The 16,749-nt window shown below is 42.7% G+C and overlaps 10 protein-coding genes across 10 annotated transcripts in view; all 10 read right to left on the bottom strand.

Annotated features, from left to right (window-relative positions):
- The window catches only part of LSM04_006635 (Tetratricopeptide repeat), a gene marked incomplete at both ends in the record, with an annotated part of 2,451 nt that extends 1,562 nt beyond the window's left edge, over positions 1 to 889 (bottom strand). The window contains one exon of the mRNA XM_067335685.1: positions 1 to 889. This exon is cut by the window's left edge and continues 1,562 nt beyond it. Coding sequence (XP_067195302.1) covers positions 1 to 889 — 889 coding nt within the window.
- A 1,096-nt stretch (positions 890 to 1,985) lies between these two features.
- On the bottom strand, positions 1,986 to 2,405 carry LSM04_002064 (uncharacterized protein; the record flags this gene model as incomplete). The annotated part of the gene is made up of 1 exon (XM_067335683.1): positions 1,986 to 2,405. The coding sequence occupies one exon, from the start codon at positions 2,403 to 2,405 to the stop codon at positions 1,986 to 1,988; it is 420 nt and encodes a 139-aa protein (XP_067195032.1).
- An 800-nt stretch (positions 2,406 to 3,205) lies between these two features.
- Positions 3,206 to 3,631, bottom strand: LSM04_000517 (uncharacterized protein; the record flags this gene model as incomplete). The annotated part of the gene is made up of 1 exon (XM_067335682.1): positions 3,206 to 3,631. One exon carries the CDS (start codon positions 3,629 to 3,631, stop codon positions 3,206 to 3,208), a length of 426 nt encoding a protein of 141 aa, XP_067194941.1.
- Positions 3,632 to 4,209: 578 nt separating this feature from the next.
- On the bottom strand, positions 4,210 to 6,036 carry LSM04_004883 (zinc finger protein; the record flags this gene model as incomplete). The annotated part of the gene is made up of 1 exon (XM_067335681.1): positions 4,210 to 6,036. One exon carries the CDS (start codon positions 6,034 to 6,036, stop codon positions 4,210 to 4,212), a length of 1,827 nt encoding a protein of 608 aa, XP_067195195.1.
- A 1,141-nt stretch (positions 6,037 to 7,177) lies between these two features.
- On the bottom strand, positions 7,178 to 8,596 carry LSM04_002393 (DnaJ domain; the record flags this gene model as incomplete). Its single annotated transcript, XM_067335680.1, has 1 exon — positions 7,178 to 8,596. One exon carries the CDS (start codon positions 8,594 to 8,596, stop codon positions 7,178 to 7,180), a length of 1,419 nt encoding a protein of 472 aa, XP_067195052.1.
- A 319-nt stretch (positions 8,597 to 8,915) lies between these two features.
- Positions 8,916 to 9,557, bottom strand: LSM04_008766 (Ribosomal protein L10e/L16; the record flags this gene model as incomplete). Its single annotated transcript, XM_067335679.1, has 1 exon — positions 8,916 to 9,557. One exon carries the CDS (start codon positions 9,555 to 9,557, stop codon positions 8,916 to 8,918), a length of 642 nt encoding a protein of 213 aa, XP_067195435.1.
- A 375-nt stretch (positions 9,558 to 9,932) lies between these two features.
- On the bottom strand, positions 9,933 to 10,538 carry LSM04_005113 (uncharacterized protein; the record flags this gene model as incomplete). Its single annotated transcript, XM_067335678.1, has 1 exon — positions 9,933 to 10,538. The coding sequence occupies one exon, from the start codon at positions 10,536 to 10,538 to the stop codon at positions 9,933 to 9,935; it is 606 nt and encodes a 201-aa protein (XP_067195204.1).
- A 468-nt stretch (positions 10,539 to 11,006) lies between these two features.
- LSM04_008704 (uncharacterized protein) lies at positions 11,007 to 11,861 on the bottom strand (the record flags this gene model as incomplete). Its single annotated transcript, XM_067335677.1, has 1 exon — positions 11,007 to 11,861. One exon carries the CDS (start codon positions 11,859 to 11,861, stop codon positions 11,007 to 11,009), a length of 855 nt encoding a protein of 284 aa, XP_067195431.1.
- Positions 11,862 to 12,173: 312 nt separating this feature from the next.
- Positions 12,174 to 13,781, bottom strand: LSM04_000209 (uncharacterized protein; the record flags this gene model as incomplete). Its single annotated transcript, XM_067335676.1, has 1 exon — positions 12,174 to 13,781. The coding sequence occupies one exon, from the start codon at positions 13,779 to 13,781 to the stop codon at positions 12,174 to 12,176; it is 1,608 nt and encodes a 535-aa protein (XP_067194922.1).
- Positions 13,782 to 14,211: 430 nt separating this feature from the next.
- On the bottom strand, positions 14,212 to 16,596 carry LSM04_002231 (uncharacterized protein; the record flags this gene model as incomplete). The annotated part of the gene is made up of 1 exon (XM_067335675.1): positions 14,212 to 16,596. The coding sequence occupies one exon, from the start codon at positions 16,594 to 16,596 to the stop codon at positions 14,212 to 14,214; it is 2,385 nt and encodes a 794-aa protein (XP_067195044.1).
- Between the last annotated feature and the right edge of the window lie 153 nt (positions 16,597 to 16,749).

The raw sequence follows: 16,749 nt of genomic DNA, 5'->3' as shown, positions 1-16,749 counted from the left end.
GCAATACAAAATCGTCTTCTGCTGTATAGTGCGTTCTTGCTACTGCTGGACGTAAAAGTCTTACAACATTCACTGCGGGACCAACACGACGACGAGGTGCTTTTGGTGCCATGGATTTTAGAATTTCCTGATTTAAACTGAAAATACTAGCATCAGAGAGTACACTGCTCTCACAAGAGCTAATAGAGGCCATACTTTCGTCCAATGAGACATTTATCTCCAAATCTTTCTTGGCAAATGTAAATCCAGTTGTTTGACGTTCCTGTTCATACCAAATTCTTGCCATTCCCACCATAGCAAGTACATATCGCTTAAGTACCATATATATCTCCTTCTCTCCCCTTGCCACACGAGTCTCAGCAATTTGAATGGCACGACTGTAGGTCGTCTTTGCGCTTTCTGTATCTCCTTGTGTGAAATACACATCTCCCTCCTTCTGGTACACAAGAACCGCGAGGTGATCAAAACGTCTCGGAGGCACTTGTTCGAGGTACGGATAACATCCCCGTAACAACTGCAGTTTTAGTGTTGCTTTGGCTTCCGGTAGGCTATCGGCTTCCTTCACGGCGTTAAGTATATGTAATGTGGCGGGATCCGTGTCTATTGACTGTGTGTCATCTCCGATCAGTTCGCCATTGTTCCTGCCGGCCTGTCGCCGCCTTTGTTCAATCTTCCGCAGTGCCGCCGCGTCCACACCCGCATCTTTCTTTCTTCCTTTGTTGTCGTTGTTCTTGTTGTTGTTATTTTTATTGCCGGCGTAACTCATGTTGCTGCTCGACGCTGGCCGCCAGCTGTTGCCACTGACGAGAAGTGTGGGCTGTTGCCGGCTGCGGGGAGGCGCACTCGAGGCACGCGGGGCCTGCCGTCCGGATGAAGCCGCTCCTCCCATCTTCCCTAAAGTAAAAATATATATTAATATAATATATATTTTTGATATTTGGTATTTCCACTTGTTTTTTTTTTTTTTTGTCCCCTTTCCTTCTGTGTCTATCTGTCTCTCTCTGTATGTGTGTGTATTTTCTCTCTGCGTAGTCCAGTGTAGAAGAAGACACGTGCGTGGGGGTGGGGAATCTGCCTTGCGAGCCTAGCTCTATAGCGTCTCTTCTTTGCTTTGTTGCTTTATTTTGCTCCTCTCTTTTTTATTTCCCTCGTTTACTGCTAGCAATACAAAAATAGAAAGTGGAAAGAAAGAAAGAAAGGAAAGAAAGAAAAGAAGAAGAAAAATGTAAATATGTATTCCTCCGTCAACTTGTTCTTCCCACCATATTGTTGTCATTCGGACCAATGTTACAATAGAAAAGAACTCGTTTGGAGAGAAAGAAAAAAAAAAATACTCACCACGAAAACAAAAAGAACGGAAGCAACCACTATCTGTCAGAAGAAAAAAACAACGTGAAGAGTTATATGGCGCTGTGGTGTGAGAAATAATACTATGAACGCTTATGTACCCAACATAAACAATAGAAGCATACAGAAGAAAGTATAAAAGATAAAAAAAAAATCACGAAATTCGGCGGGTGTAATGTAATCCACTACTGTTCCTTTCAGCCTTTTCAATAGTCGAAAAAGGATTCATACCATCCGCATTAAACAAAATATATTTCTGCAATTGACACGTGAGAAATTGATTCTAGTAGAATGTGCATTTTTTTTTTTTTTTTTTGATCTCATGGCATTCAATAAATTTTGCTTTACGTATAGTGGAATTCCTTTTTCTATTTTCAGTCATTTTCTCCTCTTTTATCTCTCTCTCTCTCTCGCTCTCTTTCCCACCTTCACACTATTTCCACATGAAGAAACAAAGAAAAAAAAAGCTGCACCCCACACACATACATATGACGGATGATTAATGGAAGGATAAAGAAAGAAAGAGAGAGAGAGAGAGCGATAGAGAGAGAGAGAGCGATAGAGAGAGAGAGAGGGAGAGAGAAGAGAGAAATAATAAACAAACGGAACATATCAAGAGAAAAGATAATAGTTTAATACTAGCAATCCAGGAAGTCTGCGGCCAACAATATATCCGCAACAGCGTCCTGATCCTCATCCAACACTGGGCATAATTCGTTAAGCAGTGAATACTCCTCTGTGGAGTTGGGATCCCCAAGACAGCGCTGCAGTAAATATCGCACTACCAACTCAAGCGCACGTGTGGAGAGTGGCGCCAGTGGTATTCTCGGCATCACGTTAATGTTATTTGTCACATACACACCAAGAGTTGTGTGCCGCTGCCGCTGTTGATCCCCAAATCCACCGCGATTAGGGAGACAGTAAATGCCGTCCAGAAGAGAAGCCAGCAACTTACTTTGACGCACGGCAGCCTCTGGGAGAATAAACTCAGCTCCCTCACCGGAGACCACGCAGACATAAGCAATGGGCTCAGGCCGCAAGAATGTTGGCTTTGACATTGATATCCTCTTAATGTAAAGGAAAATGATGTATTTTTTTTTTCTTTTTGTTTTTTTTTTAGGGCTGGTATGAATATCAATAGCGTACGTGGGTTTCTTTTTTCTTTGTGTTTATTATCCTTGGAACTGAAATGCACGGGCTCGGTTTTCTTTTAATTTTAGTTTTCTTTCTGGTATTCTTAACCCGAGCATTAACAGAAGCATCAGAGAGAGAGAGAATGAAAAAGAAAAAAGGGATAAAGCGTAGAAGAGAATGAAAATAGTGAACTTAAGAAAAATTATTATGACCGAATGAGTATAAAAACCTAATTTAACAAATAAAGAAATAAATAATGGTATCTCACTTCACACCGAACAGACTAACGGCACTAGTATCCCTCAGACCCTCAAACCGAGTCACTTTCACTGATAATCATCGCTACAATAGACAGAATAGAAAAATATTTATAAATATAAAAAAATAATAAAAAGGAAATAGCAGAAACGTACACATCAGCGGCATGTGAAATATACACACAGACAAGCTCATGCTACCAAACCCGAACACCCATGCAAAAAAAGAGAGAAATACCTCTAAAGAAATATTCTATGTATTATTCCAATCCCCATTTCCTACTACCATTATGTGACGTTCACTTCTTCACCTACTGATGTAACTTTACCTTCCCCGTTACTCTTTCTTTCTTTCTTTCTTTCTAACTTTCTTACCCCCTCTGGTCTCATTACTTCTTCGATCTATACTTGATTTCTTTTTCTTTTCTTTCACTATTTTGGTACGCTTTTACGGGAACTCCTTTTATCTACGCCTTCTCTCTCGGAATAAAAACTTCAGGGTCATGAAAGACCGTTGGATTAAGAACATCTACACCTCCTTCCTTTTCTAGTTTAACCCGCACCTTTTCTACAGCCTCCAACAGCGGAGGGTGGCCAAATGACTCATCATACTCTTTCAACCATTTTCGTAACTTTTCCTCATTCCTAAGTGTTGCCATTGTCTCACGAAATACCCATGTACTTTGCTTATGGCGAGTAACACATTCGCGGAGATCAATCATACGGCTTCGACAATCATAGAGTACATCAAGCTCCTGACTCTCCCGCATACACGTCATCAACCGCTGCCAAAAACGCTGACAGTTGTTTTCATTAAGGTAGTTGGCAGACATGTTTGTGATGTCCGTCGAGAACGTGTCGTCGGGCATCTCCCGGGCTCCAAACATCGACATTTTGCCTACTGTGGTCTCTATATATTCGAGAACTCACAGACACACCCCACCCCAAACAAAACAAGAATAAATAAAAAGAATTACATGAGTATAAAACAGAGAATAGGATAAATGGTGTTACAGACGAAAAATATAGATATATGGTATAAAAAAAACACCACCCACCCAAAAAGAAAAGAAAATGTACACGCAATTACCAAAAAGATGGAACATCTACGTTGATTCAGAGATCACATTCATTGATGAAAACTGAGAAACAATTCCAAATGAGTCAACCATTCACCAAAAAGACCAAAGGAGAGCAAAAAAAAAAAAGATAACTAAGGGTGACACAGAATCATGTAGTCATTGTGTATAGTATACACGCAAGAAGACTAATATCTATATCTATATATATATATATATATATATATATATATATATATATATATAGATAGATAGATAGATATAGATAGATAGATATCTTATTTTTTCTCTCACCCTTATCTTCTTTCGTTGCCTTTTCCATTCACCCAAATTCCCAATATGATATATTTCACTCATACACATACAAAACTAAAAATTTTCTTCTCTCATTCTCAGTAATGTCGACGCTGACCTCTACGAATGATTGCTTCATATTGTGCCAAATTGCGGCGATTCCCACGCGGAGGAAGTTGTTGGCGGACCACTGATGGAGTCGACCCCTCCTCTCTCAAAGTTCCATCGTTATTCCCACTGTTGTTGCTAACACGACGGCGGTGTCGCTCTTCTGAGAGTTGTTGTGACGACATTTCAGGCGACTGGGGTGCACGCACAATAATTCTATTCGTAACTCCTGCTCTGTAACGCTGTGGACGTCCTGCAGTTATAGTTTCTTCAAATTCACCGCCATTCGGTGAATGGGCACCGTGCATCTCTGCCACACGATGACGTCGCAGTGCATATACAGCATGCCTCGCGTTACCAGATACCGCTGTCTGCCTCGGTAGAGGAGGAAGAGAATTTTGCGTAGAACGACCACCCGCCGTCGCTCGCGTCTCTGTTGGGGGACGTGGAGCAACTTGGGGCATGTATGTAGAGACAGCGTACCCACTACCCTCATTTGAATTTCGCACTGACACTAATGACGGTCTTGGCGAGTTTCTATTTAGTAAATTTGCTTCAAGAAAGAAATCATTTCTATCCCCTCCTAGTGTAGTCATTAGCGTTGCTGCTGCTGATGATGGTGTTCTTATTGTTGTTGATGATGGTGATGATATTGATGTTGATGTTGATAATAATAATGTTGATGCCGATGGACCCTGAATGGACGTTGTCTGGGGTGTTTGGTTATCCGGCACTAATAGAGGCTGAGGGTTCCTTTCAGTCCAGTCTCTGTTTCCTGAAACATCCGGTTCAAAGGAATTTGATACCCCTATTGGTCTTCTTGTTTCTTCTTCAGCTCTTTGCCTATCACGGAACGTCCCGCCTTGACGTTCTGGTGCACTTGACGGTGGAGCTGGTGTGTAACTAATTGGTTCAGAAGCTGCAATATTACCCTCTGGAAAAAATGTGTAACTATTATCAGTTTCCAATAATAGTAAATTCCTACTACTACCACTTCTATCGTCATAACCTCGCAAAAGAGATCGGAATGACGCAGATTCTCCTATTGGGGATTCTGGTTGCTGTTGAACATGATTTCCAACTACAACAGCATTTTGAACATTGGAAACATCAACTGCACTTGAGAAAGAATCCCTTCTTTGAGAAGTTCTTCTCTCTGGTGTGGTGTTACTTTGATCCCTATCCTTTTCCTCTTCATTCTCCTTTCCACTACACCACCACACTGGGGCAACCACGTCGTTATATTGTTGGTCTACATCCTGCAACATAAAACGACAATTGGGACATGTTCTTGTCCTTCCAAGCCACTGCTCCAAGCATGGAACATCAAACATGTGTCCACAAGGGAGTCTACATACTTCAGCATTGACAAGAAATGACTCCTGACATATGGAGCACACACATTGCCCATCCGCCTCCAGCTGCGCGATGATCTCCTCCCGCAGCTTCATCCTCTGCAGCCGACCGACGGCCTCCTGCTCCAGCGGGGCCGCCATCCGCCGCCGCTGCTCGCCGAATATCACCTGTAGGGCGAGTGCCTGCAGCAGCAGCGGGCCGAGTTCCGCCATGAACGGCAGCAACGAGAACGGCGGTTCCGTCTCGGTGGCGAACCGCAGCGGCCCCCGCCCCCCGCCGCCCGCCTCCGCCTCCACGCGGCCGAGCACCACCGTCATTTGATCCCCGTCGTCCCCATCCCGCCGAACCCGCAGAACGAGCGGCTGGCCGGTGCGCTCCCGCTGGAGCAAACGATCCCGCACAACCTGCAGCACAAAGTTATACTCCTCGTCCTCCAGCATCACATCACTTCCATCTCTCATTCTCCCGGTCGTCACTCCCTCACTGTCTCACACGCCCCGCGGTTGTCTAAGCAAGTGGAAAAATCAAAGATAGAGATGCAAAGACAAACAGACAGAGAGACAGGGAGAAGAAGAGAGAAAGATCCTTCAAGGGAAACAGAAGAGAAATTCACGTACGCAGCTACCTGTATTCTCTGTCCGTGGGGACCTCTAAGCAACCCTAGTGTTGCGAAAAAAAAAAGAACTAAGACAAGACAAAAAACGAAAAACGAACAAGAAGCACCACCTCAAACTAAATATATACAGAGAACAAAAAAAAGAAAGAGGAAGAAAAAAAGAAAACAAGGAAAAATCAACAAAAATATAAAAAGAAATAGAAAAATAAGCAAATCATATAAAAATAAATAAATAAACAGACAAAAAGAGATAGAAATAAACATCATGGTGTTGAATGTTAGCTCCCCCATTCATTCTTCCTCTTCATTAACGCGGAATTTACGAGAAGAATAAAAAAGAGCATCATCATTTCACCCTTCTCACTACTCCATGTTTCCTGCTCCATTTTTATTTTCTCTTGCATAATAATATAACCTCGATAGTTCTCAGCAGCAGAGAAGATTACACAATCGTAAACTCACACAAAATCCCTCTCTTATGTTTCTTTTTTTTTTCTTGTCGGTGCCAGTTTTCCTAGCGCTGCTGTGACTTTTTTCTTTTTCTCCTTCAGCCAGGATTTTCTTGGAAAAGTGAATTGGGTAAAAACTCATGTGAAAAAGGTACAGTCCGTGTGTGTGACATTTCCTCTCTTTTTTGTTTCTCTTCTTCTGTGAAGAAGGAGGCTATGAGCAAACATACCTCCTTTGATTCCTTTCTTCCTTCCCTCCTTCCTCTGTTTTTTTTTTTTTATGAGAGCACTCTCTCCCCCTCACCTGGGAGGCTATCGATGAAGAAATAATTGAAGACCAGCTTTAAACAGATCTTCTCAATTCTTCTCAAACGCTATTCCTTCGTATCTCTCTCTTTTTCCCACTTTGTTTCTCCCTTTTAATCCTCCCCTCTCATGAACTATTTTTTTTTTTAATGGACCCGTAACACCCAGAAACACTTATACAAGCACAGAAACAAACTCCCTCTTTTTTTCTCGTTTTTCCCCCTTCCCTTATTAGGCAGAGAACCACGACTTGTAACGATTCTTCAGTTCCTGTAACTGTGGGTCCGACAATTCAAGTGGTTTCTCATCCTTAGCGAATTCAGCAATAAGGGATTTCTGTTTATCTGTAAGTGACTTCGGCAAGAGCACAGCGAAATGAATAAAGAAGTCTCCCGTCTTGTTTTGGTTAGGTCGATGAACGCCACGACCTCGCAAGACGAGTTTGTCCCCTTGTTGTGTTCCAACTGGTACCTTTGTTTCCACCTCTCCTGTTAGCGTTGGTACTCGCACTGTACCTCCCAGAACCGCCGTAGCGAGTGAAATAGGTGTAATAACATGTATATCACACCCCTCACGATGGAATACTGGATGTTCATCAACCGTAATCTCCACGTAAAGATTACCTGGGGGTCCATTACGAACACCCGCCTCACCTTTCCCTGTCACCTTTAGACGTTCCTTATTATCTACGCCCTTTGGAACAGGCAAAGTCTGTACGCTGCGATCCTTAACAATACCTTTCCCACTACAATGTGTACAGGAAGAACGCCCTGTTTCACCAGTCCCACCACAGTGCGTGCAATCCTGTTGCATGTGAAAAAATCCTGTGCTCATTACTTTTTTCCCTCTTCCACCGCAGTGAACACATTTTGCCTTGGAGCCTGAATCTTGAGATCCACTTCCTGAGCATGCGCCACACCGACGGAATGTGTTGAACGATATTTCTTTACTGCAACCGTTAACAGCTTCCAAGAATGAAAGTCTTAATTTGAAGTGAATATCTGCACCGGGTTCTGGTCCTTGGGGTTTGCGGGTCTTATCTTTACCTGCACCACTCATCTTCTGAAAAATCTCTTCAAAGTCATTAAAAGAAAATCCCTGCCCTCCTGCAGCTGACGCGAAAGGATTAGCACCACCAAAAGGGTTTTCACCACCGGCCTGTGCGAAAGGATTAAAACCAGGTCCTGAACCAAATCTGTCTGCTGCACCTGAGTTACCAGTCATGTCATACATACTACGTTTTTGCGGGTCAGAAAGTACATCAAATGCTTGCTTCACATCCGCAAAATCTTCTGCAGCACGTGGGTTGGGATTAACATCGGGGTGTAATTGTTTGGCCTTCTTCTTATAGGCCGACTTAATTTCATCTTGTGAAGCATTACGTGCTACCCCAAGAACAGAATATAAATCCTTTTTTGCGTTGGTGGATGAAAACCGTCTAGACACACCAAATCCCGCAGTAGTAGCAGCAGTAGTAGTAGTGGTAGTGGTATTAGCAGTATTAGTAGAACCCAAACCATAAAGAAAAGGAAAAGAATTAAATTTACCACATGGAGAACCACAGAAAAGCCTAATACTTACACCAGAAAAAGTAATCGGAGATGCAATTCGTCTCATTGAACGTGGCATTACGACATTCTGATGTCTCATCTCTTCGCTATTCCAGGACCACTGTTTCTTCCGATTCTCTATTCACTCCTTTTTGCGCGATATTCGCCTTGTGACCTACAGCAAGCAAAGGAATTCTATATTGGCAAAAAAAAAAAAAAGAAAAGGTAAATTCGATGTAAAGAAAGAAAAAAACCTGGTACTAAATTCTTTGTGCTACTCGGAAGGGTCCCAAAAACCGAGAATAAAAAGAGTCAGAAACCGACCCCTTCAAAAGGAAGAAAAAAAAACTCAAAAAATAAAACACAAAAGGAAAAGAAAAATATTTCTTTGAATCGTGGTTCGTTGCATTGGCTTACGCTCAAGCCATCAGGTTGCGCTGAGTGATCTTGCCCTTTGGTGTGATCAGCTTGACGTGGGTACCGCGCTGCTCAAGCTTGCCGGCATCGCGGAGTGCCTCATACTCAGAGCGGAGGACGTCCGTGAAGCCCCAGTACTTTGATGTCACAATAATCTGGCGACCAGGGAACTTCATCTTGGCGCGGCGGAGGGACTCCAGTGCCTGTGGGATGTAGGTCTCCTTCGTGCGCATGGAGAGCAGAATCTGACCAATGCGGACACGAGCGCAGAGGCCGTTGGGCTTACCATAAGACTGGCGCATACCCGTCTGCAGACGATCAGCACCAGCGCAGGAAAGCATCTTGTTAATGCGAACAACGTGGAACGGATGGGCACGGATGCGCATGTGGAAGGCCTCCTTGTTGGCACGCTTCACCATGTACTTGTTGGCCTGAATACGGGCGGCCTCAAGAGCCTCAGCCGATATCTGCTCGAGTTCTCGGGAAACAACGTGGATGCATAAAGGGAACTCGTCCACTGGGGCACGGCGCTTGCCAATATCGAAGTTACGGATCTTTGGGTCAGGTACACCACGGCAAAAGCGCGACTTTGGGTACGGCTTGTTCTTGCAGAAGCGGTAGCAACGCGAGGGACGGCGAGCCATGACGGAGTAGGTCTCACGACAAACCACTTTCCAGAAATAATATGTGGAGATTGGGAATAAAGACAGAAAGGGAAAAAGTAAAACATAAAAAATAGAGTAGTGAAAATAAAAAAAGATTGTGTACACACGAGAAAGATGCAAATATTATTGTGGGTTCTAGAACCACAAATACAAATATAGATACCCATTTACCTATATACACATTTACATAGTGCTCAAATAAAACCTCACATGTAGAAATTATTTATGCAGCATGAACGCAATAGAACGGGTGGGGTGGGGGAAACAAAAGAAAATAAAAATGGCACAATAACCATTAATTTTGCATTTATTATTCTTACTCAGTTCCCCTATATCGCTTAGTTGGAACAAATATCATTCTTCCGGAAGTGGTTTCTCTCCCAACTTTATCATTGTTTCTTTCACGTCGGCGTAAACTTCTCCACGACCGCGGTTAGCATCGATTGTGTGGAGACGACCTTCATTCCTGTAGCGCTCCACGACTGGCATACACTGTTCAATATTTGTTCGGAAGCGCCGACGAAGGACTTCGGGATTATCATCATCACGACCAGATCCCTCCTTCGCACGATTCAGCACTCGCTCCTCCATCGTTTCTTCTGTACAGTCAAAGTAAAAGATACCTTTTGCTGGAGCGATTCTCTCTTCGAACATTTCTGCCTGATCCATCTTACGTGGGAATCCATCAATGATGTATCCTTGCGGATTTGGGTTCTCCGCAATAGCCTGTGATATCAACTCCACAGTGATATTAGACGGGACAATATTTCCAGCTCGAATAATCTCCGATATTTTCTTTGCTACTTCACTTGTCCCATTCTTACTTGCTTCACGGAGAAGGTCTCCGGCACTGAAGTGTGTAAAACCAAATTCTTTCACGAGCAATGCACATGCTGTACCTTTGCCCGAGCCGGGACCGCCGAGAACAAAGTATACCTTTGGTTTAGACGATTCTCCCATATATGCTGAATTTATTTTTTCTTCGCTTTTCCTCCCACACTTCCAGAAATAGAATAATATTTATCTTATTATATAATGCCTTCACTTACTAGCCGTTGCTCTGCCTTTTTACTTGGCTTTTTTTTTCCTGATGACAAATACAATTGTAAAGAAGGAAAGAAAGGAAACAGAGTAAGAGAGAAAAAAAAATAAGAGAAACAAAAAGGAAACAAATAAAAACAGAAAATAAAAGGGAAACAAAAAGAACAAATTTCTTTTGTAACTGATAATCATCCAAACACTTTTAACAGACTATACAGATGCAATAAACTTATGCGTAAGTAGTAGAAGAACAAAGTAAATTGTTCAATTCTCAACTACCTCACTCTCTTTCTTTTTATTTACCTATCTAAGCTATAACGGTGACCAAGAAAAAAGAGAAAATATCAACAGTACATAAAAAAAAACTTTGTTTTCTTCCCCCTTCTCTTACTGAGCTTTTAAAGTGTTTCTCTGACGCAATGCAGAAACTGCACGCATAGGACGCCCACATGCGTCAAGCAAATCACCTCTACAGTTCCGCCGCACATAATCACCTGGGCGTCTGTATCTTGTGTCAATATGAAAATCGATAAGCGCTTCTTGGGCTGTTGGACCGACCCCGTGGCGCAATGCATGTTGTCGATCCCACTCACGACCCTTTGGTGCTACTCGGACCATCTCATCATACATCATTCGTTCCTCAGAGGCAATTTCCTTCGCCACTGGACGAACAAAGAGAACCGTAGTATTGATACTATCATCATCATCATTATCTTCCCCTTCCTCTTCTCTAATCCCATCCGCTTCTTTCCCATCAGTATCGTTATTTCGGCTCCCATATTTTTTTTCAGACTTACGACAAAGAGAGCGCAAAATAGGAGAATATATGTGTCCAGAGTCAAACACGCCCTTAGTACCTTCCTCAAGTTCAGATAGTGGTATTCTAGCAGCAATTAATGCCTCACCTAATCGGCGTTTGCCTTTTGGTATAATATTTTTCTCTTCACTATTTGCGGGAGTAAACCAGCTATAACTGTAATCTTCCTTTCTGACATCACAGTGCATTAATCCCGGCTCCTTCCCAGTGATTTGTTTGTAGTAATCAAACAATAAAGGGCGTGTTAGAATATGACGAGGAGGAACAGGAATACGACGTGATGGTAATGTAGTACCAAATCTTGTTAAAGAGTCGTACTCCACAATGGCACCATTTTCTCCTGCAGAGAGAAGACGTTGGCGTTTTCTTCTTGCCGCAGTACGTGTTCGCACAGCGACACGGCGCATATCAACTGACGCACTCATAAATACAAAATAAACACGACTCCACACTTAACTCTCTCCTCTTACAATAGTAGAAATAGGATTAACTCTCTTCATCCTCAAATGAAAACAACAAGAAATAAAAATGAAAAACACACACAACAAAATCGCTGCCAAAAAAAAAAAATTCTCACCACCTGAAATCATTACAATTCTGGGAAAATCAATGACCAAAAAAAGGACAAATAAATAGTTAGAAAGCGAAATAGCCTGTGAGTGAGTGAGCATATAGGCAAAAAACTAACTTCCCCCACACCTTAAAAAAAAGGGGGACTCTTCTATTTCTAGTTTTCTCTACATCTTGTGATAGTAATGATTATGTACAACTACAACACTTGCTTCGTCATGCCGTTTCACTTCATTAATTGGTGAATGCTGCCAACCTGACGTTACAAGGGGTGATGATGAATTCACCGAATCCCTACACAAGGCACAATTTGGTAACCCGCAGTAAACCCCAGGTAAACCGGCTGTGTATAGAAATTCTCCCTTTACTGCCGCGGCGTCCATGTACGTCCCCGCAGAAGTGGAAATTCTTACTCCCACACCCAATTCATTTTTTAATTGTGTTCCTTTAAGAGAAATGAAAGGATATTCCATGGATTTATCTATTCTAGTTTCTTCTTTTTCTGTCACTGTTGCTGGTTGTGGTAGTGGTGCATTGAACATGGCAGATGATCCCAATGCTTTTTTTCTAGTAAAGGCTTCTATTCCTCCATCGTCCTTGATGTCACTCGCCGTAGTATCAGAAGCATGTAGTACAGGGTTAGCAACCCCAGTTTGAAATTCTGTTACAGTTTGAGGTGGAAAGCTAGCAACACTTCTAACCGTTAAGTGAGATTCTGCATTCCCAGACTCTTTTTTTCCCTTCGCCTCATTTCCAGCAGTTAAAAAACTAGGTAATGGTTCAGAAGGATTCGTTGCTCTTAGATTCTCTCCTGAGATCGTACAAGGTGGGTTTACACTTACATTTTCTGGTATTCTAGCAGGGAGGTTCGTACTCAACATAGAATTCGTATTCCCTGTTTCCTTCTCTTGATTATCTTGAAGTGGTACAATTCGATTATTTATTAAAGAACCGCATAGTATACAATACTTCTTTCTTCCCCCTTCATCGCCTTCCATATCACACATCAGTTTTTCGTGAGAGACAGGACATTCTTGTGGTGAATACTCCACCAAGGGAGCAAAACTTACCCTCATACCACACTGTGAACAGTAAACAAACCCACTTTCCAACATACTTTGATGGTCTTCCATTGAACAGTAAACAACATTATTATCAACATCAGTTCGATGGGTATTTGATGGAGCTATCGGTGCAAGTACTTTGGGTAGATCAGGAGGTAAATCTGTCATCTGCCGTGTAGACACATCATATAGAGGGTGCTTAGTAGTGTTAATAGCATTTAAAGAACCTGTTTCTAGTGGTTCTGATGATATTACTTTTATGCTGTTACTGGATAAAGGTAATGGCATATCGGGAATTCTAGAATGCGATCCTGGTAACGGAGCTTCTGAAGAAGCAGTATCCATTACTGGAGGCACTACAATTTTTGTTGGCAAGAAATGTCGTAATTCATCCGTTATCCCGACATCTATGTTATTATCTAAAGATTTTATCAAACGTTTCCCACTTTGCCCCACTACTCTTCCTTTTGGCTCAACACACTGTGGACGATGCGGTGGACGAACAGTTTCACGCCATGGCCTACTTCGAACAGGAATACTACGCTGTTGCCTCCTCAAAGAAGGTAATTGATGGTGTCGTACTGCACCAGACATCTCATCATTCGCTGTTCCCTCATAACTTTCTTCACTCCAGACGTTTCCCAGTATATATGCCTTTGTACCGAGTAAAGTTGTGTACGGTTGCACGTCTTGGCGCTTGCCTTGCGGCATACACCCTTTCTTTTTTTTTTTTTTTCACACCACCTCCTTCTCCAATTTCCACAGAGTGTGGGTCTTCGCCTATTAGAGGAAAGGTACAAATAAATACAAATAAAGACGTTAACAATAAAAAGAAGCAAAGACCCGACCCCAGAGCAAAGAAAACAAAGAAAAAAAGAAAAAAGGTGAGTGAGACAACGTAAGAGAGGACACCAAAAGAAGTACGGAAATAGAGGGAAGAAAAAATGAAAAAAAAAACAAGAAACCATTTTTCCCTTTATGTGTGGACGTCATTACGGAAAAAAAAACCTCCAATTCTTGTCTGGCATGCATTCCATAGTTTGTACTCCTTGATTTTCCCCATAGAATAATAATAATAATAATAATAATACCACTATTGTTACTCCTCATCATTCACCAAGAATAGATGAGAAGGACTATATTAACTTGTGGCTCTTTTCTTCCCAAATTTTTTGCTATTCACTGCCTCTTTCTTGCTGCTTTGAGCCCTACCCTCCCCATTAGTCGGAAGGAATGGCCAAACACGTCCACTGAGAAGTCTTGATGTAGCCGTCTCAACTTGCACACTATCAAAAACTAGTTTCGTCGCTTCTTGAAGAGCCGCACTATCAACGAGAATATGACAAGATGAGGAAGATAACTCTCCACTACAACTGTTCCCTTTCCCTGTAAATGGAGGTGACGACACTGACGAGGATAATGCCGAAGATCGTTTGGCTTCCTGTAGTGTTCTATAATCAATGTCTTCCAGTAGTAAACCCACTGTATCGACATGAGCAATAACGCAGCGCTCTAATGTTTTCACGGTACATACATCGAGCACAAGCATCTTATCGTTATTAATTTCATTAGGGTGGAGAAGAAATTCATGGTGTGAGGCACCACTGCGAGTAAGAGGTCGTAACAATAAGTAACCTAAATTTTGGCGCTGCATCTCTACAATAACAAATAACTCGTCTATAGGATCAACAGGGTTAACAGAAGCAACACCTAAGGAAAACCCAGGACACCATACAATGTCTCCTACCGCCATACCATGACGGTAGTCACCCTTGTATCGCTGCCAACGACCAACTGGTGTTCGGGTATCAAGCACTACTGCATGTGTATATGGTACAATGCTTCCATCACACACAGCATATCGTTCTAATCGAGCATCATACTCATCACCGTATGTCCACGCCAGAAGTTGCTGTCCCTCTTCTATGTCAGTAGTCGCAATAAAAAAAGGTATGGTTACAAAGTGACTGTGTTCTTCAAGAAATACGCGGCGTCCTGCAAGGGGTTTATACCTTTTTTTCTTCACTATAAGTCCCCTATTTTTGCTCTCTGTATTACCAAGTTTCTGTGGCTTTTCTAACTTTCTTTGTGGGAGAGCTTTACGTGTTTTCCTTTTTGCTCGTGTACCACCGTTTCGACGTTTTTCAAGCGCTGCCGCAAGTGGGGAGAACTCACTCGTGACAGATAGCATCACCGAACATAGTTCAACGTTGCCATAGTTGCTCAAATTATAGCGATGATTTGCATATCGCATTAAACCTTGTCCAAAGCAAAGTCCATGTCGACCCAGACCAAGAGCATACGTCGCGTCATCAACCGATATATCCTCTGGCACAAGTTCATCACCTTCATTCTTGCTATTACTAACACTATTAGTAATAGTAGTAGTATTAGTAGCGGTGGACAAAGAAGAAGAAGAATTAGAGCCTTTGGCAAGAGCAGAAGACGCAATGTCATCACAACCCACTGCGAGACGCTGTCTTCTCGCTTCCACCACCTTTGTCGCGACAGCCGGCCCGCAGTAGAGAAAGCATGTAGCGTATGGTACTGGGTGTGCTGCGAAAAGGCCTTTTTCCCCTTCCCCAATTGCCGTTGCCGGTGCGAGATCGAGTAGCGTAAAGGGAAATCCCGCCAGCGGTTCCGTTCCAGCGTGACGTGCCCCAACGCCGTGGTAAAAGGCAAGGCCCGGTGGCCACATATCAAAACGTTTTACCCCTCGTACAACGTCATTGTGATTGCGACGTCCAAATTGCTCTTCGTACCACGTCGCTTCGTCTAGACAGCGGTGGTATGAGCGGAGACACAGACGCACTGATTCACCCTCCTCAATAGGTGTGGTAGCCACAACCGCCATAAGTGTCGCCAGTGGAAACTTCATTCTTTCCTCCATTCCTGCTGTATTAGAGGAAGAAGGGGCGCTCCCATCATCATGGCAACTCTCTTCTTCTCCAGGGGTAAGAGCTGTAGAGGGGAAACCATAATGAAGGGCGATGCAACGAGCATTGGGCCATTGAAGAGGATCCTGAATGCAATCAGACCCGTCATCCTCACCCCACAGAGACCTCGCTCTCTGTACAAGTCTAACAAAGGCAGCATCCCCTTCTACTGCCAGAACAGAATGCCGAAGAAAACGACGCACAGCGCGAACTGTGTCAATATTACGATTTGGATTCTTTTTTTGAAGAACAAGACCAATCACACATATTTGTGATGCCTGACGTACACACTTACTTCGCTGTTCTGCATTGTATCCAAAATACGCCTTCAAGAATTGGTCATATCGTTGTTGATGAAAGGCCCAAAGTGTTGTTGTCCCTTTCCCCTCTTCCCCTTCCTTTGCAACAAATGGAGTAGAAAGGTCGCTATTGTCCGCATTATTACAGCTATCACTACCGTTACTTTTGCTCAATGTTTCGGAGAAGGGTTCAATACTTTTTACCTCTACAATAGGCTTCAGCGACGGTAGTAAATCTATATCTTCTGGTTTCGTCTCAACTTTAATGCGCGGATGCACCTCAACACGCATTTTCCACCTCTTCCTGCCCACTAACATGCATTAAGTGGGTAAAAAATTAAAGATTGTAGAAGGTGATAAAGTGTGCGTCCACCCCCCACCCCCCAAAAAAAAAAAAAAAAAAAAAAAAAAAAAATAATAATAATAATAATAATAATAATGGGG

Source organism: Trypanosoma melophagium (assembly GCF_022059095.1).
Source record: "Trypanosoma melophagium isolate St. Kilda chromosome Unknown ctg1segment0, whole genome shotgun sequence".
NCBI lineage: Eukaryota > Euglenozoa > Kinetoplastea > Trypanosomatida > Trypanosomatidae > Trypanosoma > Trypanosoma melophagium.
The sequence above is the reverse complement of the archived record's forward strand: the minus strand, read 5'-3'. Positions and strand labels throughout refer to the sequence as shown.